Source organism: Primulina eburnea, chromosome 16, assembly GCF_022965805.1.
Source record: "Primulina eburnea isolate SZY01 chromosome 16, ASM2296580v1, whole genome shotgun sequence".
NCBI lineage: Eukaryota > Viridiplantae > Streptophyta > Magnoliopsida > Lamiales > Gesneriaceae > Primulina > Primulina eburnea.
In genome coordinates this window covers 167,742-187,104 of record NC_133116.1, presented here as the reverse complement: position 1 = coordinate 187,104, position 19,363 = coordinate 167,742, and the positions used below count along the sequence as shown (strand labels likewise).

General features: G+C 35.9%; 3 protein-coding genes across 3 annotated transcripts; 1 reads left to right on the top strand and 2 right to left on the bottom strand.

Annotated features, from left to right (window-relative positions):
• Window positions 1-1,528: 1,528 nt before the first annotated feature.
• On the bottom strand, window positions 1,529-4,915 carry LOC140816817 (probable xyloglucan glycosyltransferase 12). Its single transcript, XM_073176288.1, has 5 exons — window positions 3,581-4,915; window positions 3,161-3,469; window positions 2,612-2,902; window positions 2,344-2,457; window positions 1,529-2,231 (listed from the first exon to the last, which is right to left on the bottom strand). The coding sequence occupies exons 1-5, from the start codon at window positions 4,331-4,333 to the stop codon at window positions 1,608-1,610; spliced, it is 2,091 nt and encodes a 696-aa protein (XP_073032389.1). The 5' UTR covers window positions 4,334-4,915; the 3' UTR covers window positions 1,529-1,607.
• Window positions 4,916-6,676: 1,761 nt separating this feature from the next.
• LOC140816374 (amino acid transporter AVT6A-like) lies at window positions 6,677-10,793 on the bottom strand. Its single transcript, XM_073175596.1, has 6 exons — window positions 10,341-10,793; window positions 9,664-9,816; window positions 8,807-9,010; window positions 7,421-7,886; window positions 7,165-7,284; window positions 6,677-7,076 (listed from the first exon to the last, which is right to left on the bottom strand). The coding sequence occupies exons 1-6, from the start codon at window positions 10,723-10,725 to the stop codon at window positions 6,938-6,940; spliced, it is 1,467 nt and encodes a 488-aa protein (XP_073031697.1). The 5' UTR covers window positions 10,726-10,793; the 3' UTR covers window positions 6,677-6,937.
• A 4,957-nt stretch (window positions 10,794-15,750) lies between these two features.
• On the top strand, window positions 15,751-19,339 carry LOC140817022 (squalene epoxidase 1-like). Its single transcript, XM_073176578.1, has 8 exons — window positions 15,751-16,124; window positions 16,745-16,856; window positions 16,943-17,117; window positions 17,504-17,672; window positions 17,877-18,095; window positions 18,183-18,458; window positions 18,641-18,919; window positions 19,001-19,339. Exons 1-8 carry the CDS (start codon window positions 15,885-15,887, stop codon window positions 19,103-19,105), a joined length of 1,575 nt encoding a protein of 524 aa, XP_073032679.1. The 5' UTR covers window positions 15,751-15,884; the 3' UTR covers window positions 19,106-19,339.
• Window positions 19,340-19,363: the final 24 nt, after the last annotated feature.

Below are 19,363 nucleotides of genomic sequence, written 5' to 3'. Positions count from 1 at the left end.
TTTTAGAGTTTTTAATTTTTTAATCTCTTTATTCTACTTGTGGTAATTAGCCGGAAATTATATGTTTAAATTAAGAGTATGTCTTTTGTGAATCTTGTTTCACGAATTTTTATTTGTGAGACGTGTCAAACATATTACAATAAAACAATATTTTTGGCATAATAATAATAATAATAATTTTTCATGGTTGATTCAAATAAGATATATGTATCATAAAATTGAACTAGTTAGACTTTAGTTTTTGTATTAAATTATATATTTAAAAAAGATTAACTATATAATGTGGTTTGGTTTACGAATCATTATCCAGTTTTCAGATATTGTTGTATATTGAATGACAACTGATTATTTTCAAATGAAAGAAATACACAATATAAACATTATTAACTAAAACATTTAAATGAAATATTAGATTTGTCAATGCTCAAAATAAGAAATAAACAAAGTTTGATAGTTGACTGAAAATTGAGATATTTGAATAATGTTATAATCACCACAATGAAATAGTGTAACTAAATACATTTATCACTGTAGTTTTGCAACTAAAAAATCAATAAATTTTTTCCATCAATTATTTTTATACCATGTTTAAAATAATAATAAATCCAAATTTTCATTATTTGAGTTGGTATTTATTGTGAAAAATCATTATAAAGAAATTGAATTTGAAAATTCTTTTATATATAAAAAACAAGAAAGAAGTGTTGTTTTTCATTCAGTTTCCAAATTAAATATATTATAATAAAAAAATTTATATTTATTATTCAAACTTTATAAATACAATAGATTTTTCCCAAAATAAGTACACACAAATTATTCCGTGAAGACATATAAACAATTGAAAAAATTAAAGTATTATTATCCGGATATAATACTAATAAGATATTATTAATTTAAATATGCTCATTATGGTTATGAGTTGATATGGAATATTAAAAATGTGTTATAAGAGTTAATAAAAAAAGATTTATTGTCAAAAATAATATTATTATAAACTGCAAATAAATGAAAACATTAAATCAATATTTTTTTTATCAATACATCAATACTTTTATATATTGATAAATAGTTACAATAATATACAATTTATATGTTATCATACATAAGTGTCTCATAAATCAAAGATGATTAAGAAATTAAAAAAATCCAGCATCATTTATTGTCATTTACATAAAAGAGAACAATAACCAACATTTTTCCAAATTAGTTACATATAAATATTTGAATTGTCGAATTTACGATAGTATTATCAATTTTTATAATTAATTAATAGATGAGTTCGAAAGTTGTAAAATACTTAAATCAGTGAGGAACATTATTAGTAGGTGGATACAACGTGAAGTGTACCTATTCATTGATTTTTAACCATTACTTCGTACAAAAAGAATATACCAAGGGGAATTTTTTTTAAAAAAAAACAAAAGAATCCCATAAATTAAATTACAAAAAAGAAAAAAGAAAAGGAAGGGAAATGTGATCTTATTTAGTGATAAAACAATAATCACCATTTCCCCTTTTGAACCTCTCATGCATCATCTTGGATCTGCTCGCGCTTTTTATTTACAGAAAAAAAAAAAAAAAAGAAAAGAAACACGGGGCAAATGTTATCATACCTGCTCGCCAATCAAGTCTAGCCCCACGAGCAAGAACGACACGCCTTGGAATAGCAAGAAGTAAAAATGGATCCCTTGTGCAGACATTAAGCTTCTTACTGAAGCTGTTAACAACAGAAATGCCAAGGCCAACTCCTTGGTATATATCCTATTATGCTTCTTTTTCATAAGATCCCTTTCTCCTCCCACCTTCATTTCCACTCTCATTTCATCTAAATTCGGCTCTGAGCTAACCCTTTGAGGCATCGGCTGTCTATCAACCAATGATACCAGATCCCCCTCGGATGAACGCCCGGATTTTTTCGTGACGACCCATTCATATGCAGATCCAAGTTGGAAAAGGCCGGAGATCATGGCATTGAACTTGGTTACCGACATTGTGTTCTCGAATAACAAGTAAGGAACAATGAAGGGGAAAGATTTGGGTGCCGGAAGAATGTTGAGAAATGACATTGCCGCGGGAATGTAACACACAACCCATGATGGAAGGGTCGCCTCCGGTATGAACATGGTCATTGGAAGAATGATGCAGAAAAGGGTGAAAGAGTAAAACGGGAGTATGAGTTTTCTTAGCAAGAAGAAGAGAAATATGATGTTGGCTTTCTTCCAAACGCTTATCTGCACATACCAAATTTAGAAAGAAAACGAATCTGCATCAATAGCACACGATATATTTTTGGTCTTTAACAAAAATTATCGTAAAAAAACCGTTTTAAGATTCTGCACAAACCTTTGAACGGATTATGGCTGGCAAACAGAGTCGGAACAATTGCATCGGCCCCGAATGCCATCTATGCTGCTGCTTCCTATATGCTTCATAAGATTCGGGCAACTCACACTGGCACTGAAATTTTGATAAATGAACATTAATTAACAAGGTTCGCATACAGCTTAAATAGATTAAAATCAAGAATTTCATGATGGTATAGTTTACTCGGAAAGAAACTTAAACTACAAGGATCAAAAAGCCAAAAAATAATTCTTGCATTGAGATATACCTCAACATCATTGAGGAAAACGAATTTCCAACCATGAAGGTGGGCTCGTACTGCAATGTCCATATCTTCGACAGTGGTTCTCTCCAACCAACCGCCGGATTCTTCCAACGCCTTTATCCTCCACACCCCAGCAGTCCCATTAAACCCGAAAAAGTTGAGAAAAACTCCATTAACCTGCTGCTCCACTTCGAAATGAAATGCTAAATTAATGAGCTGCAACCTTGTTAGTAGATTTTCGTCCTTGTTCACAAAAGACCACCTTGCCTGAACCAATCCTAGTTCCGCATTATCCTACAATCCAAATAGTAACCACATCTTTATTCTTTATTTTAGCTTACCTAAAATTAACACAACACTTTTATCTGCCAAGTTTTTATGCATATATTATCCCAAACTGTAACCAATACTGATCGAAATAAATGCCACATTAATGGAATTTGGATGATAGAACATGTTCTGACAAGATGAACAAGGGAAATTCAAGATCACAAATTCAGTTGAAGCGACAATTCCCAAGCAATTGCGCAAACTTGTGAGTAGTAAAAATACCTTAAAATGAGGCATAGTTCTTTTAAGAAAATCCGGGAAAGGCTGAAAATCAGCATCAAATATGGTGACAAATTCGTAATCTTTAATATAGCTACAACCCATGGCAGATTTAAGATTGCCAGCCTTATATCCATCCCTAACAACTCTATGCCTGTATATGATGTTGGCACCATTCTGCTGCCATTTATGTACTTCTTCTTTGATCAACAACTGAGTTGTCGGATCATCCGAATCATCTAAGATTTGAATCAGCATTCTCCCTTTTGGCCAGTCCAAATTGCACACGGCTGCAATCGATTGCTGATAAACCTATCACAATGCAAGCAAAACCCAATAGTGTCCAGTAACTAAACCCATAAAGAAATGAAGAATTCGACCAATAATTGATCCTTTTTTTTTGCTTTAAAATCAGCGTGTCACCTCTTTTTCATTGCACATTGGTATCTGAACCAAGACCATGGGGAAATAGCCACCCCCATCACCAGACTCATCGACAAGTTCTTGTTTGGCTACTGGTTTGAGATTCTTGAATTTGATCCAGAAGCAACCCAGACACAGAATTAGCCTATCCACGCTTTGGACAAGGAAGAGAATTATACAGACATTGATCAAGAACTGAAGCGGTGGAGCAAGATACTCGACTCTGATCAGAACCCACCTCGAATAAAGCGAATCAAACACACCCTTTATGGTTAAAAGATTTGTTAGCGTAAAAAGATACTGCAATTGGAGATCTGGAGCCCCAAAATCCCACCCTTGGAAATAAGCAGATATTTCAAAGCCTAGTAGGATTAAAGAAAAACAAAGGAAGACTTTAATGCAGGTAAAAAATCTCGACTTGACGGCAGGGTTTTCTGCCTCCGACGTGTCGGTGGAGTCGGTCCTTCCATCGGCGATTCGGCGGCGAACGATGGCGGCGAGGGAGAAAAATGCAGCGGCGAGGGAGGTGAGACAACCGGCAGCTTTATGGGCTTTGAGGAGAAGAACCCAAGTGATCTGCTTGGCGTTCTTGTTACGGCCGCCCTTTGGAACGGCGCCGGTTGGGTACATGAAGTCTTCTTCCGAGGGGGATTCTAGCTCCACCATTGACCAATTATTTGGGTTCTCCATCTTCACAACTACAGGGGTCCCCCTGTGAGTTTCCTTTGCCCACCAATACAAGGATGGGGCCATTATATACGAACAAGTTATTTTCGAAAACCCAGAAGAGGTAATGAGCCAAAATGGCCAAAAAAATGCGGAATCCGTGAACCTTCTTCAAGCTAAATGGTGAAATTCCAGGCGGGGAATTGCTGAAGAAACACCTAAAGATAAAAACTTGATGACTTTCAAGCTATTTGAAGAGCGTTAACGAGGAAAATGCTGAAGAAACCACAAAAGTTAAAGACATAGGAGCCTTTCTTCAGAAGTGTCAGAGATATGCACTCGAAAGAAAGTCCAGAAAAACAGAGGGAAGAGTGCGGCAATAGAGACAGTGAATGCTACAAAAACTTCATTCTGGATGGCATTAAGATACGTAGAATAATGGAGGTGTGGACGCGTGTTGACAGGAAGAAGAAATATCGAAATCACATAAAGAATACAGCATAGAAATCAGAAAGACAATACAGTATTGTTGTATACAATATTATATTCATATTCTTAGAGATGAAGAAGAAAGAACATGAACGGTACCCAAGTTCCTTATTTTCATTATCGCGATTCATTTACGGCTTGCAACCGATGTTAAAAATTTGGAATACAGATTACCCAGTTGGCAGGTTAGTTCTTTTTCTTGCTGTAAGAGTGGAGGAATGAAGAAAAAGGGCAACAGCTCAACACGGAGAAGTACGTAGGAAACAAAACCAAAATGAGATCATCATTATCGTTTATTTATATTTACAAATTATAATTTAATATGCCTGCAATAATATTTTAGTACTCCTTTCTACCATCTACTGTTGCTTTGGATTCCAATACAAATAAATCATATTATTAAATAGAATGAAAGTTTAAGAGGTAAATGATGCACAATCAAGGCAGGCGTCTTTTAAGCTATGGATTTGGTCAGAGTTAATGCATCAATTTATAGATTCATTGTCGCAAATAGGGTGGTTTTGGAATTTGTGAAAATCATGCGACTTTTGGAGTTTAATCGACAAAAAAGAAACTGGAAAATTAAGTTTATGAAAAAATTAGTTATTCGATTTGACTTGATTAGCGCCGAGCAATTACTTTGTACTCTTTCTTTTTAAGGTGAAAGTTTTGAAATTTATTGAAAAACAGTAAAGTCTTTGATTACTAGATTAATCAAAAGAAAAAAAAATTCCACGCCTTCGAACAAAAAAAGAGATGGAAGAACAAGCAAAAATGGTAATAGAGTGAGCTACACTATTCGCATTACGTCGTACATGTCGAAGCGATGGGCTTCTTGGAGGAACTAGAAGTCCTCAGATCTGATTTTTACTGGGAAAAAAATTATGTTCCGAATCTCAATACGGAGATTTGGATTTAAGTGGTTGATAAATTCACGAATTGCAGTGGTCAAATAAGAAGATTATGATTGATTGTTGTCAAATAAAGCCTCCATCGCAACAAGTTATTTTCGAGTGAAAAAGCTTGTTTGCGTTTTTTTTTTCTTCATTTTTTAACACAAAATCATTTGTGTTGGCCGATTGTTTCGATGACAATATAGTTAGATAATGAGAAAGACCGTAGGAAAAAGTAGATGCCGTATTACCATTTATTTATTCCAAAATCCACTTGATCTAATTCAAAATTTAGGAAAACGAATTTGCATCATCCAATATGTTTGAATTTCATGAGGAAGTTAAGTGAGTTTTGCGTAATTTAAGGTAGCACCGACGGATTGGTGCTCTTATTTGGTAAATTCACAGACACGGTGAGCTACCAAATTGTTTCTAATTTTCCAATATCCAAGGCACAACCAGTTGCTAACTAAAACCAACAAGGAGAGGCTGTGGTAGAAGGGAGATTTTCAATCGAAGAAAAATTGAAGCGTGAAAAAAACAAGGAGAGAACGCAAATTTATGCATGTGGGTGGAAATCTTGGAATGCTTTTCTTGTTCTAGATTAGGCAGTCTTAGATTAAAATATTTTATAGAAATATACAAGCATTATTTAAGGTATTTTAGTTGGACTGTCAACTTTGTGTGGTATTCATTATGAAGTTCACAAGAAAAAAAACATCAGGCCCAGTGGATGTTTAAAAATATGGTCACATGCACTTTTTGTTGTCCACTGATTCAATGAATGAAGACAAAGAATGTCGGCTCCATTTCACAAAATCAACCGTGACCGATTTAATTTTGTACCAACAAAACTTACTATTACATTCAAAGATCGAAATCGAAGCATACTCGAACACTGTCTCAAACATACCACAATATAAATTAGAATTTAAGGAATCGAAGATGGTAAAAAATGAGCCATAAGCAGAACCCAAAATGCTGAATTTGTGATATATGAATCAAAATCATATTCAACATGCAATAAAAAAATATTTGTACCAAGACAAATCAAAGCACCATTCGTTATCTATTAAAAGACTATTCTTGAAAATAATCATGGACAAGTTGCACAAAATTACATCTCGAAGCCTACACTATTCTGTTAAGTCATCTGTATAAGCTGTATAAGGATTCACTATCAAATATTTACCTAAAACCACTGTTCTGAAGACTGGGAAATACCAAGAGTTTGTGAAATTTCCAAAATGGAGTCAACACAACAACAAATAAACATCCTTTTTCTTTTAAATCTGGATGCACCACTCTTTTAAGTTTTAAGTAACCACACTTGCAACGAATCAGAAAATCGAGAGGTGTGAATGTTTACCAGGAACAGAGAGATCACTTGGCTGGATTTATGTTCTATTTGAGTTTTACAAGTATAGTTCAGGAGTGTTTTTCCCCGGCTGCCAGTCATATTTCGCGATCAATGACAAGTGTGCCCGCCCCATAATTCTTTGAACACAATGGTGCAAGATATGCTCAGCTCCTTACCTATCCTCAACAGCACTGTAAATATCGCTGCAGATGGCCACAGTGCTGGAAGACACAGCCAAAAGTATCATGATCCAAGAAACTACTCTATCGTTTTTTGTTGCGATTCCATGAGTATCCCTGCATCATACATTGAGCCGGGAATATCAATGTACTATAGGTTGAAATGACCTATTGCGCTGGACTTTAATAAATATAAGTTAGGCTTTTCGACTAAATCCCATTAATTTAAACGGTGGTTGCAACTTCTACTCACCTGAGGACAATGGCAGCAGGGAAAATAAAACCAACGGAAACAGTAGCTGTTGCACCAGTAAACTGGAAAGCATCCCATATACTAGGGATGGAATTTGCTCCCATGAAGATAAAGGCCATGAGACATAGTGTCACTGAAAAGAATCTCCGGTTATCATATGCAATGGGAATGGCATATGGGAATAGGATACCATCGATGTTGAGACGAAGAGAGAAGAAGATGATCGGAAATACAAGCATCAAGTGGATGGCATAGCTTACTCTCACAATGTCATTAAGCAACGAGCTAAAAGGGATACCAAGATCTCCATCAAAATTCGCAAGAACATCATCCATTGTTTGATTCCCGAAGAGGAGAAATCCAAAGAAACTGGTTGCTACATATGCTGAAGTGCACAGAGTGATTGAGGTCTGAACTATTGACTTCATCTGCGAGGGGTCTTTTAGCTCATTCTCTATTGGATGAACTATGAAGTTAAACAAGAATCAGAATAAAAAATCAGAACCTAAAAATGTAGAATTGGGGATTTAAATAATGAATAAGACACACCAAAGCAGTGGCAAAAGACAATACTGACACTAGAAAGAAGTTTTCAAGAAAGAAATTTTGGCAAAAATAGAAAGAAAAGAAAAGAGACTATGTTTCAGTGGAATCCAGAGAACGTAATAAATGCAAATGAAATGGAAAATCTCTTCCCCAGTAAAATAATAACCTTCAACTCTGAAGGTAAGTCAACCATGTGAATTTACTTTTAACCAAGTACAAACCCATAAGTTGAGAGAATGTATCTGTTAAAGAGGAAAATTTTGGAGCAAGGCCGTCCAACAGTTCCTTACATAGTTAACTCGGAAAATACCGTATGTCATAAGATGAGGTTGATGCGACCAAAAGAAATAACACAACAATAATTCTGGAATATAGCTGAAAAGGTATAGACAGTTTCTGAAATAAGAAAAGGAAATACAATGAAAATACTCTACTCTCTCACTAAAGAAGGAAGATCCTCCTTGCTCTTGCAAAGCTAGCAAACTCTCAACAAAATTCTGGTATGCCTCACTCCCCACTACTCCCTCCCTCTTATTCCCTCACTCCCCTGTGCATAACTAACTCTCCACCCCCTCTGACCTCAAACGTGCGACTTATTTCTCCTGTGATAAATTCTAAAACTCAGTGGGCCTTTATCATGTGCCTATGCTGCTGGATTGATAATTCCTTGTTGGGCCTTTAAGGATTAATTCCCGTATCAGAGGTACAATTGGTAAAGAGGTTCGGTGTTTCAAATGACATATGATCACTCAATACATAGCATCAAAATGAACTATTTCACCTTTAAGCAGTATCAACCAGATTAAAGAAACAATGTCAAGTAGTTTCAGATAAACTTACTATTATGGTGACAAATATACGCAGTGACAAGTACAGGAACTGTGGTGAAAAGTTTCCAGAAAGCTGCTTGATCAACAAGGTCAGGCAGTAGTTGAGGCATTCCAATGCTTCCACCTATCAATTTGATAACAGCTACTCCTGCTATAATCACCACAAACACAAGAGCCAATGCCACCGACAATGCTGAAGTGTATCTTAAAGAATCTGATACCACAACCATTAAAACAATGTACTTGGAAAGTTAGAATGATGCTACACTCTTACTTTCTAGAGAGAGCCATAAAAAAAATAGGTAACCTTTACAAGTTATCTTAGAAAGTATGCAAGAAAATGTTCATTATGTCTAGCCAATGGATCATCTTATGTCTCAGCCAAGCTATTGGTTCAATTTAGGAAACTTCATCCTTTCAAAAATGTTATACTGCATCAACCAAGCAAATTGCAATTATATCTTTCAAAATATTTCCATCTAAATGAATATTGAATGGCACAATATTAAGAAAATAAATTCCTCCGCTTCCGATTCTTTGCACCTATCTCGGAAGAGGATGAATCTCTGGATGCTTGAGGCGTCCAAAATTTTGAAAGCACGGCCAAAAATATAGATCAGTTTCTTCGATATTGTATTAACTTTCGTATGATGACGAGGGCGATGTTAAGAGATGTATAAAATTTTTATAATAGGAATTTTAACGTTATTCATTGATAAGAAAAAGGAAAATGCAGGAATAACGTTCCCATCCATTATCAAGGTTTCTCGTCCATGAGAACCCAGTCATCCATCCACCAAGAGTGGACTTATTTTCAACACTGCAGTCACAATATTAAGAAAATGTGCATGCATATATATAGCTCACCGATACGCTTGAAAGAAATCAAAGGGGCAAACACAAAGATGGTTGTGAGGAGCAATATGGAACAGCGTGTGGTCCACCAGTGAAGACCAAACCATTCTTCCATTACACCCGTATGGTGCACTCCTTGTGACCATGTCTCTGATAACACATCGCCTGGCAAATGAAATGAATATGAGCTCGTGATTTGTAGATTTACACGTTACGAGCTCGGCCTCTTGATGAAAAAAAGAAAGAAAATTCTTCAACATTAAGTTATGTGCGTTACGGGTCCATTGATGAGGCTAGCCTTTGTAGCTAATGGTAACTAAATAACTGTAGCTTTGGACTGAAGCCTGAACAGACAACTAAATATCCCCATTCTTGAAACACTGTATTCATAATATTTACTTTGTTTCTAGTTAATGATTCAAATTAGATCTAGTACCAGAGCCGGGTAACATGTGGTCTAGCTTTGCAATCTCCCCGTGCCAGAAGAACCAGATGAATGAAGTAATTTATTTTCATAAACCAAAAACTTATTCATCAAGCCCATGAAGAGTAGGATAGTATCCATCAAATTCCCAATAAAAATAATAATTACTAAATCAAAGCAATAAGAAAACCCAATGAAATCAAAATCGATCCAAAAGAAATTAACTGAAAAATAAATAACAAAGTATAAGAAAGTTGACGCGTACCTATAATAATCATATAAACCACCAGCATGCCAAGATTATTAAGGACGATACAGAACTGAAGAAGATTGCGACCGGCTCCAGAGAACGCGTCACCAGCTAGACCGGAATACGAACCGGTCTTGGCGGCTCTGCTGAACCGAAGGATCATTTCTATGGATTTATACGTCAGCATTCCAGCCAATACGATGGCCATCAAACCCGGGATCGCACCGAGTTGTTTGAGCGTCTCCGGAAGGGCCATGATTCCGGCACCGACGATAGTGGTGGAGAGATTAAAGACCGCGCCGGAGAACGAAGCACCGTTCAATTCTCCGCCTCCATGGTCCTTCGGAAGGAGCGGGACGGACCTCTGGGTCCGGCGGTGCTTCCGATCCGCGAAGGGCATCGCAGCTTTGTGTAGCAAAGAAAGAAAATTAACCCTGGATTATTGAGTAGGAAACCTTAGCGAGTGAAAACATTAATTGATGTGATAGCGAATGAGAGTTAGACACGTCAATGTGGTCCGGTGGATGGTAATTGTGTGTGGGTAAATTTAACTAATGTCATAAATAAATAAAAAAAAAAAACTAATACATATTTGTATGAAACAATCATTAGGCGGCCAAGGCAAAGAAGTTTACAGAAAGAACAGAATAAAATGAATCAAATTCAATATGGAAACTGGGGCTCGTTCCATACTTATGATAACATTATTGATTGTGTCGAATTGAGATTTGAAAATGTTGAAATATCTTCGATAAAACCCACACTTGATGTTACAGTACCTGTCGGCAACACAACCTCATCTCAGTGTGATGGAAAGTAAGCGAATCTGATTAATTCCATACGCCATGTGACCTGAAATATTCTTCGAATCGTACGCCACGCGATATGTTTATACAGATTCGTAAAATTTGATAATATCAAAAATATGCCAACTAGTTACTATTGACTTTTGGTGCAGCAAAAGTTTATTACTGGAATTATCGATGGTGTGAAAAATGTACTATAACAAGCCTTTTGAAGAAATACAAAAATATGTTGAAGTATTTTGAATTAATAGCAAATGAGATTTTTACGACGCAATTTCTCAATTTTAATTTTAGTGAAACAATGTTTTCCAGCATTGAGGAGAGAAAACTTCAACTAAAAGTATATTCGAATTTTAACGAAACAATATTTTCATTTTTTTATTGATCCTCGAGAAATATAAAGTGAACATGAAATTTAAAGTTTAAGTTTTAAAGTCATGACGATATTTGTGGACCTCTACACCCACTATATGGACCATTTCAAAATCTCATCGTATTTATTGATGTCTCAATTAGATGGCCACATGTTAGTTCAATTTTATCATGAAATATAATGTTTGCTAGACTATTTAGGCAAATTATCAAATCAGTAGCTCAATTATCTTATTACTCAATCAAGACAGATCGTCTTATAATGATGTTAAATTTCAAATCAAAAGCATTCATTTGATGACTTTTGTATGTCAATGAAGATTTCAATTTCTCAAGCTCATAAACATAAATGACCTTACAGAATTATTTATTAAACGGTTGCAATGAATTGCTAGACAGCTACCAATGAAAACAAGACTACCATATTCTGAAGACAGGAGAGAAGTTTATCCTACACTGGACCCCCAAAAAAAGTAGCATACGTAGGTGGGACACAAAAATATTTTTTAAAAAAAACTTTTGAAGCCTGTTACACTTGGCTCGTGACCCAAATCGTTTTTCTTTAATTTGGTCTCCACTATTTAACATCAACCACACAATTCACAATTCAGTACATTAATTCACAAATCAATACATTTCCTGCCGGTCGCCGATCAGACCAGGCCCGTCACTTTTCTGATTTCATTCTAGATGGGGCTTCTTATCTATCTAAAAATAGATGCAGGCAACTAAATTTGTTTGTGATAAGATTTTAGGTTTCAAATTGAGATTTTAAATTAAATATTTCTATGAGATATGGATTAATTTTATTTATATGTTCAAATATATTTGTTAGGTTTTCAAATTTTCTTTTTATTATTATTATTATTTTTTTACTTTTTCCTTTGTTTTGAATATGGAGGCCAAAAGATTGTAAACAGAGGGTATTTTATTTGGTTATTGCTTGATAATATTATATATTTATTTAGAGGAACAAATTTGTAAGTATCAAATTATATTTATATATATAAATTATGACGATTGATATTTAATATTTTAGTATTATCTTGGGAGTTATAATTTATAAATTTTAAATGAAAAAAATTGAGTTATAATAATAAAGCTATTGATTATTGGAACAAAAAAAAAATCAGCTTTTGATTGAAATCAACTGGAACCAAAATTATCAAGAAAATATATCAATTCTTGTTCTATTATCTTTTAGGTTATAAATTCCCAAAACGAACATTTGGAGTGAGCCAATGTAGATGGTCTAATCCTTCATGGTTTAATTAATTGGGTGATCTGTTGGTGTAAAAAAATATATCACGTATTGTTTGTATTATGATCTCTTCAAAACAACTAAGAGAAAACAAGTAGGAGTGAAGGCTTTTGTTAGTGAAGGATTCACAAATTTGAAATATAAAGATATGTTAAATATTCATGTTGTCCAGCATGACAGTGAACATCATAAAGCTCGAACGAATGTGAAGCTTTGATGAATCAACTATGAGCACATTCAATGAATGTGAAGCTTTGATGAATCAACTATGAGCACATTCAATCAGTTTTGCACAAACAATCAAAGCAAATGCAGAATGATTATCGTATCCGTCTTAATGCTTCGATTGATTGTATTAGAGTTTTGTTGTGACAAGGACATTTATTTTGAGGTCATGATGAAACCGAAAGTTATCTTAATCCAGGTAACTTTCTTATCCAACTGGAATTTTTAGGTGCTCACAATAAAAAGATTAATGATGTGATATTGAAAAATACTGCTAAAAATTGCAAATTAACATCACGTGATATTCAGAGAGAAATAGTGAGTGTTTGTGCCACTGAAACGATTAATGTTATTATTAGAGATGTTGGTGATTCATTATTCTCCATTTTAGTTGATGAATCTCGTGATGTGCCAACAAATGGGCAAATTTAAAGTGTTATCCATTATGTGGATAGCAGTGGACATATAAATAATTGCTTTATCGATATTGAACATGTTATCAGTACTACATCACTCTCACTTAAAGCTGCAAATGATATGATGTTCTCTAAATATAATTTGAACATGTCTAGTTGAGAGGACAAGGTTTTAATGGAGTAAGTAATATGCAGGGTAAGTTTAATAGTTTAAAAGCACCTATTTTAAAGGAGAACCAATGTGCATTTTACATACATTTTTTTGTCTATGCTCTTACAGTTGTAGCCAAGAAAAATATTCAGATTTCTAATTTTTTTCGTGTTGTTGGTGATGTTGTTGGAGCATCTTGCAAACCTTCTGATCTTTTTCGAAAGAAACATTCAGATTTATTGTCGAGACATAGGAGAGGGTGAGATTTCAACTGGTAGGGGTCTGAATCAAGAAACTACCATTCAACATGCTGCGTATACACATTGGGAGTCACATTACAATTCTTTGTTCAGCTGTATTTCCATGTTCTTTGCTGTCATTAATGTGCTTGAAATAATTTCAGAAGATGATTCTAGTTCTCATGATAAAAAAAGGCATTTAATTTGTTGGAGTCAATACTTTCATTTGATTTTGCATTCAATCTACACTTGATGAAGCATGTCTTAGGAATTGCGAGTGAATTGTCGACGACTTTGCAAAAAAATAAAATCAGGATGTTATGAATGCAATGAATTTGGTACAAGTATGCGAGTACCGACCCCAAAAGATGAAAATTCATGGTTGGGGTTCATTTTTAGAGAAGGTTCACCGGTTTCGTTAGCAACATTATATTGATGTTCCATTTTGGTATCCGTTATTTCGTTGTTACCAACACTCATTGCATTGCATTTCATTGTATTTTATTTGATTTTATTTCATGTCAGTTATACTTGTCATAATTTTACTGGTTTGTCGTACTGGGGCCTGACCTTCTTTTCTTTTTTATTTTGTGGTTCTTTTTGATGCCATAGCAGACTATCCAGGAGGCTTTGACGCGTCTGGTGAGGCGTCAAGTAGTGATGCCCAGTAGTTAGGTTGTCGATTGAGAGTTACCAATGAATGCCATGTATAGCTGTACAGTTATTTTTACGATGTTTTCGATTGATAGTTATGTGATCAAACCTTGTCGGCGCTGCATGTGTTAGTCCTGGCCAGTGCGGTTGTAGATTTGTGAATTGCGGATGTAGGTTTGTGAATTGATGTTATGACTTTATTTCGAGTATATAAATGTTGTTTGTGTTGTTTGTAAATTTTTGAAATGTCTTATTTATGGGGGAAGTTATGCCGAAATTTCTATTGGCCCAAATTTTTTTTTAATCATTTGCGCTGTTTACATTAATGAATCATGTTTGTTTGGTAATTAAACGCTAATCAAGAGCACTGTAATGCCTCAGATTTGAGGATTGTCATCACTATACTAAGACGAGTCTTTCCAGCGTGCTTATGTTCTCATTTACACGCACCCTAAAAAACTTTCCAGATGGTTACACATTCCAAAATTACTCCAAGTCGAGCACACTTAACTTTGGAATTCTTACGTGATGAGCTAATGAAAAGAAGATGCATCTTCTTGATATGAGTAGTACAAATCAAATCCTTTAAGCCATACTCAACTGTGCAGTCTCATGCCTGAACAGTTTCGGAATCCCTCTCCTTCCGGTATAAGATCTGTTCATTCATGTTCCATCCGCTAGAAGACTGCCAGGAGCCGCTCATTGTCCGTGCAACCTCATGGCACCGACGATCACCCCCGCCCTCTTCGATTCCGGGCCTCACATGCACACCATCTTCCGCTTGGTTCGTTCCCGAACCACACCGTACTAGGAGAGGTCGGCTCTGATACCACTTTAACGCCCCAGATTGACGACTGTTCTCAATATACCAAGACGAGTCTTTTCAGCGTACTTATGTCCTCACTCACACGTACCTTAGAAAACTTCTCAGATGGTAATCCATCTCAAAATTACCCTAAGTCAAACACGCTTAACTTTAGAATTATTACGTGATGAGCTAACGAAAAGAAGATGCATTCTTTTTTTTATCAATTTCTCCTTATTCTTTTTTTTATCAATTTCTCCTTCTCCTCATTATCTACCTTTCTGTAAATTTATAACACATCAAACAACAACTACACTTTTAGCAATATAATTTATCATTAAGAAAAAACGATGCAGGCAAATTTTTCGAAAAATGGAAGATACCGCAAAATTTGCGATGGAGGCCATAATTATAATTAACATTTTGGTCCCATAATTTTCTGAGGCCGTTGCATGTTCTCTTGTTTTTGTTTTTCCTCTATATATATATGCATAAACGCCAAACCAATCCAGCGAAGCATTTAAGCATTAAAAGCACCCTCGCTCGAAGCACCGGTGTTATATTCTCTCTCCTTCTCCGGGGACCCTTTATTGCTTTTGCCCTTCTCTTCAACCTGCATTGCCGAAAATTATGGCGGATCTCATCCTCTGGCCATCTGTTTTGGCTGCCTTTTTGAGCGTCCTGCTCTTTTATTATGGGTTGTTGAGCAAAAAGAAAGCAAGCTCGTCGTCCGAGGAGGAGCCTGGAACTTCCACAACTACCGCCGCCGTCACAGATAATGGAGATTGCGGATCGAGGAATATCGGAGATGACGTCATCATCGTTGGTGCGGGCGTCGCCGGCGCTGCCCTCGCCCACACTCTCGGGAAGGTACATCGATATTTCCTTTTCGATTCGGTCGAGGTTTTGCTCTTTTTTATGGATTTACGGACCGGGAATGGGTTATTTAACTTTTTTAAGCATTGGGTGGTTTTTTCTCATGATAAAAGTTTTGCTTTTTTCAAAAAAACCGATGTGCTTAATGTGTTATTAATTTTGAAGTTTGAATATGCACGCACATGAATCAATGCATGTTACGCGTGTAAAAACTGGTTCTTCGAAATGAACTCCGATTCTTATTCTGTATATTTCTAAACCTTGATTTTCTATTTAACTTGTTCATTTCGGGGTGTCTCTTTTACAATTATTAATTAGTATTTGCAAAATCAAATTATTTACAGGTTCAGAAGAAAATTTTAATTCGGTGCTGTTTTTATAGTACATATTATTAATAATAATGCCATAAAAAGATATCTGAAAGAAAACAAATTACTGATATTTTGATATATGCGAGCTTTGCATTCACCTTTTTCATTTTTTCTTTGCATCAAGGTGGTGTCGATTTTTTTCTTCTCCCTCGTTTGTTTGGAAATTTTTTATTCTTTAACCTACTCCAACAGAAAGATTAACCGTAAAAGTCTCTGAATAATAACCTTATAATTTGGTTGTAGGAAGGGCGTCAGGTACGTGTGATTGAAAGAGATTTAACTGAGCCGGACCGGATCGTCGGAGAACTGTTGCAACCAGGTGGATACCTTAAATTGATTGAGTTGGGATTGGAAGGTAAATTTTGCATTTCTCGTGCTAACAAATTATATGTGTGGGTACGTATTTCTGTAACTGTTGAAAATGTGTTGTGTTCTTTATAGACTGTGTGGAGAACATTGATGCTCAGAGAGTTTTTGGTTATGCTCTGCTCAAGGATGGAAAAGCTACACGGCTTTCTTATCCTTTGGAAAAATTTCACTCTGATGTATCAGGAAGGAGCTTCCACAACGGACGCTTCATACAACGGATGCGTGAAAAAGCTGCATCTCTTCCCAAGTATTGTGTCTTCTCCCTGTTTTTTCTGATGTCTTTTCAGCCATTCTATTTTTAATAAGGCCTATGCCACGTGTGCTTTTGATAATATCCTCTGCCCCCACCAATGTCCGGGAGTGATGGGCAATGAGACAGGAAAAACTGACTTTATTCAAGAAGTCTTAGTTTTTACTATCGTATTTGTGATTATTTATCATTAATAGTTTTATGGTACAACTGGATTATTTTTCCTTTTGTTGTTGCTCAATTATTATTATTTGCAACTAAGATATGTTGGATGGATTATCGTTGATTTCCAAAGGTTAGATGATTGAATGCCACAAGTTTATTCTCGTTCAAATAAATGTATCAGCTGATGGAGGCAATTTTTGTCTCTTTTGTTTGACAAGTGTTCGATTGGAGCAAGGAACTGTAGTGTCTTTACTAGAAGAAAATGGAACTATTAAAGGGGTGGCGTACAAACCAAAATCTGGTGAAGAGTTAAAAGCTTATGCACCTCTGACCATTGTATGCGACGGGTGCTTTTCTAACTTGCGTCGTTCTCTTTGTAGCCCAAAGGTAAACTTTACTGCAAACTTTTGCTGTTCTGATGATTCTCAACTCTAGTCCAATCATTTCTATTCAATTTTTACAAGTTCAGTTAGAACTCATTGTATCTGTGTCAACAATTATATAAAATTTAACTTGTTCGGTTTTTTTCAGTTCTGTTTCTGTTTTCTTTTATCATTTACTTGTGATATTATATATCATTCTGCTCGACAGGTTGATGTGCCGTCCTGTTTTGTTGGTTTGGTCTTGGAGAATTGCCAACTTCCATATGCAAATCACGGGCATGTTATCTTGGCCGATCCGTCTCCTATCTTGTTCTACCCCATCAGCAGTACAGAGATCCGATGCCTCGTAGATGTTCCCGGTCAAAAAGTGCCCTCCATATCAAACGGCGAAATGGCAAAATATTTGAAGACCGTTGTTGCTCCTCAGGTAAATGTACTGCAACACACGCACGCGCACATATTATTTCACTTATATAATGCAAACATCTATTTATTTTCTTATTATTTTTTGTAGGTCCCTCCTGAAATACAAAATGCTTTCATCTCTGCAATCGAGAAAGGAAACATTAGGACAATGCCAAACAGGAGCATGCCGGCTGCTCCGCATCCCACTCCTGGAGCGTTGCTTATGGGGGATGCATTTAACATGCGGCACCCTTTGACAGGTGGAGGAATGACTGTGGCTTTATCTGATATTGTTGTACTACGTAATCTACTGAGGCCACTGCACGACCTTAGTGATGCACCTGCTCTTCGCAAATATCTGGAATCATTCTACACATTACGAAAGGTAAATCAAATAACTTTAGTTTTTAGTCTATATCATTTGGTTATCTTATGGTGTGATGTATTTTCTTTTGGTCATACTTTGGCCAATCTCCCTTTGCTTAGAATTTTTTAAACGTATTTGGTTGACATCTAAAGGACTTTTTGGACGATGACTTTATTGTCTCACCTGTATACAACCTGCAGCCAGTTGCCTCCACGATCAACACACTGGCAGGTGCACTTTACAAGGTCTTTAGTGCCTCACCAGATCAAGCACGAAATGAGATGCGACAGGCGTGCTTCGACTATTTGAGCCTTGGGGGTGTTTTTTCAGACGGGCCAGTTTCTTTGCTTTCTGGTTTGAACCCCAGGCCACTGAGCTTGGTATGCCACTTCTTTGCAGTGGCTGTTTATGGAGTTGGCCGATTGTTACTCCCTTTCCCTTCCCCCAAACGAATGTGGATCGGTGCCAGATTGATCTCGGTAAGTACATACATCATTATCATATTCTTCTCTGATATGTCTCCAAATTCTCCATCTGTATGATTGCATATGTTGAAACAGAGTGCTTCGGGAATAATCTATCCCATTATTAAGGCGGAAGGAGTTAGGCAAATGTTCTTTCCCGCGACTGTACCTGCTTACTACCGAGCTCCTCGTGTTATGTAAGTTTTGGATGAGAAGCAGAGAGAACTCTGAGCCATCTGTGAGTCCACTCAGTTCCAGCATTGGAGTGCTTTAAGATTAGTGAGATTTGTGCAGATTGTCGAAAAATGAGTCTATTGTCTCATGTTTTTCGCTCTTAGGTTGTTTTTGGTTATGTTGGCTCCTATTTTCGGTTATGTTGTTGGATTGGTTGCTGCATTTCTTGAGTTCGGAAGTAAATATGGTGTAACTTTGTAATGGCTAGTCTCCAATAGGAATTAG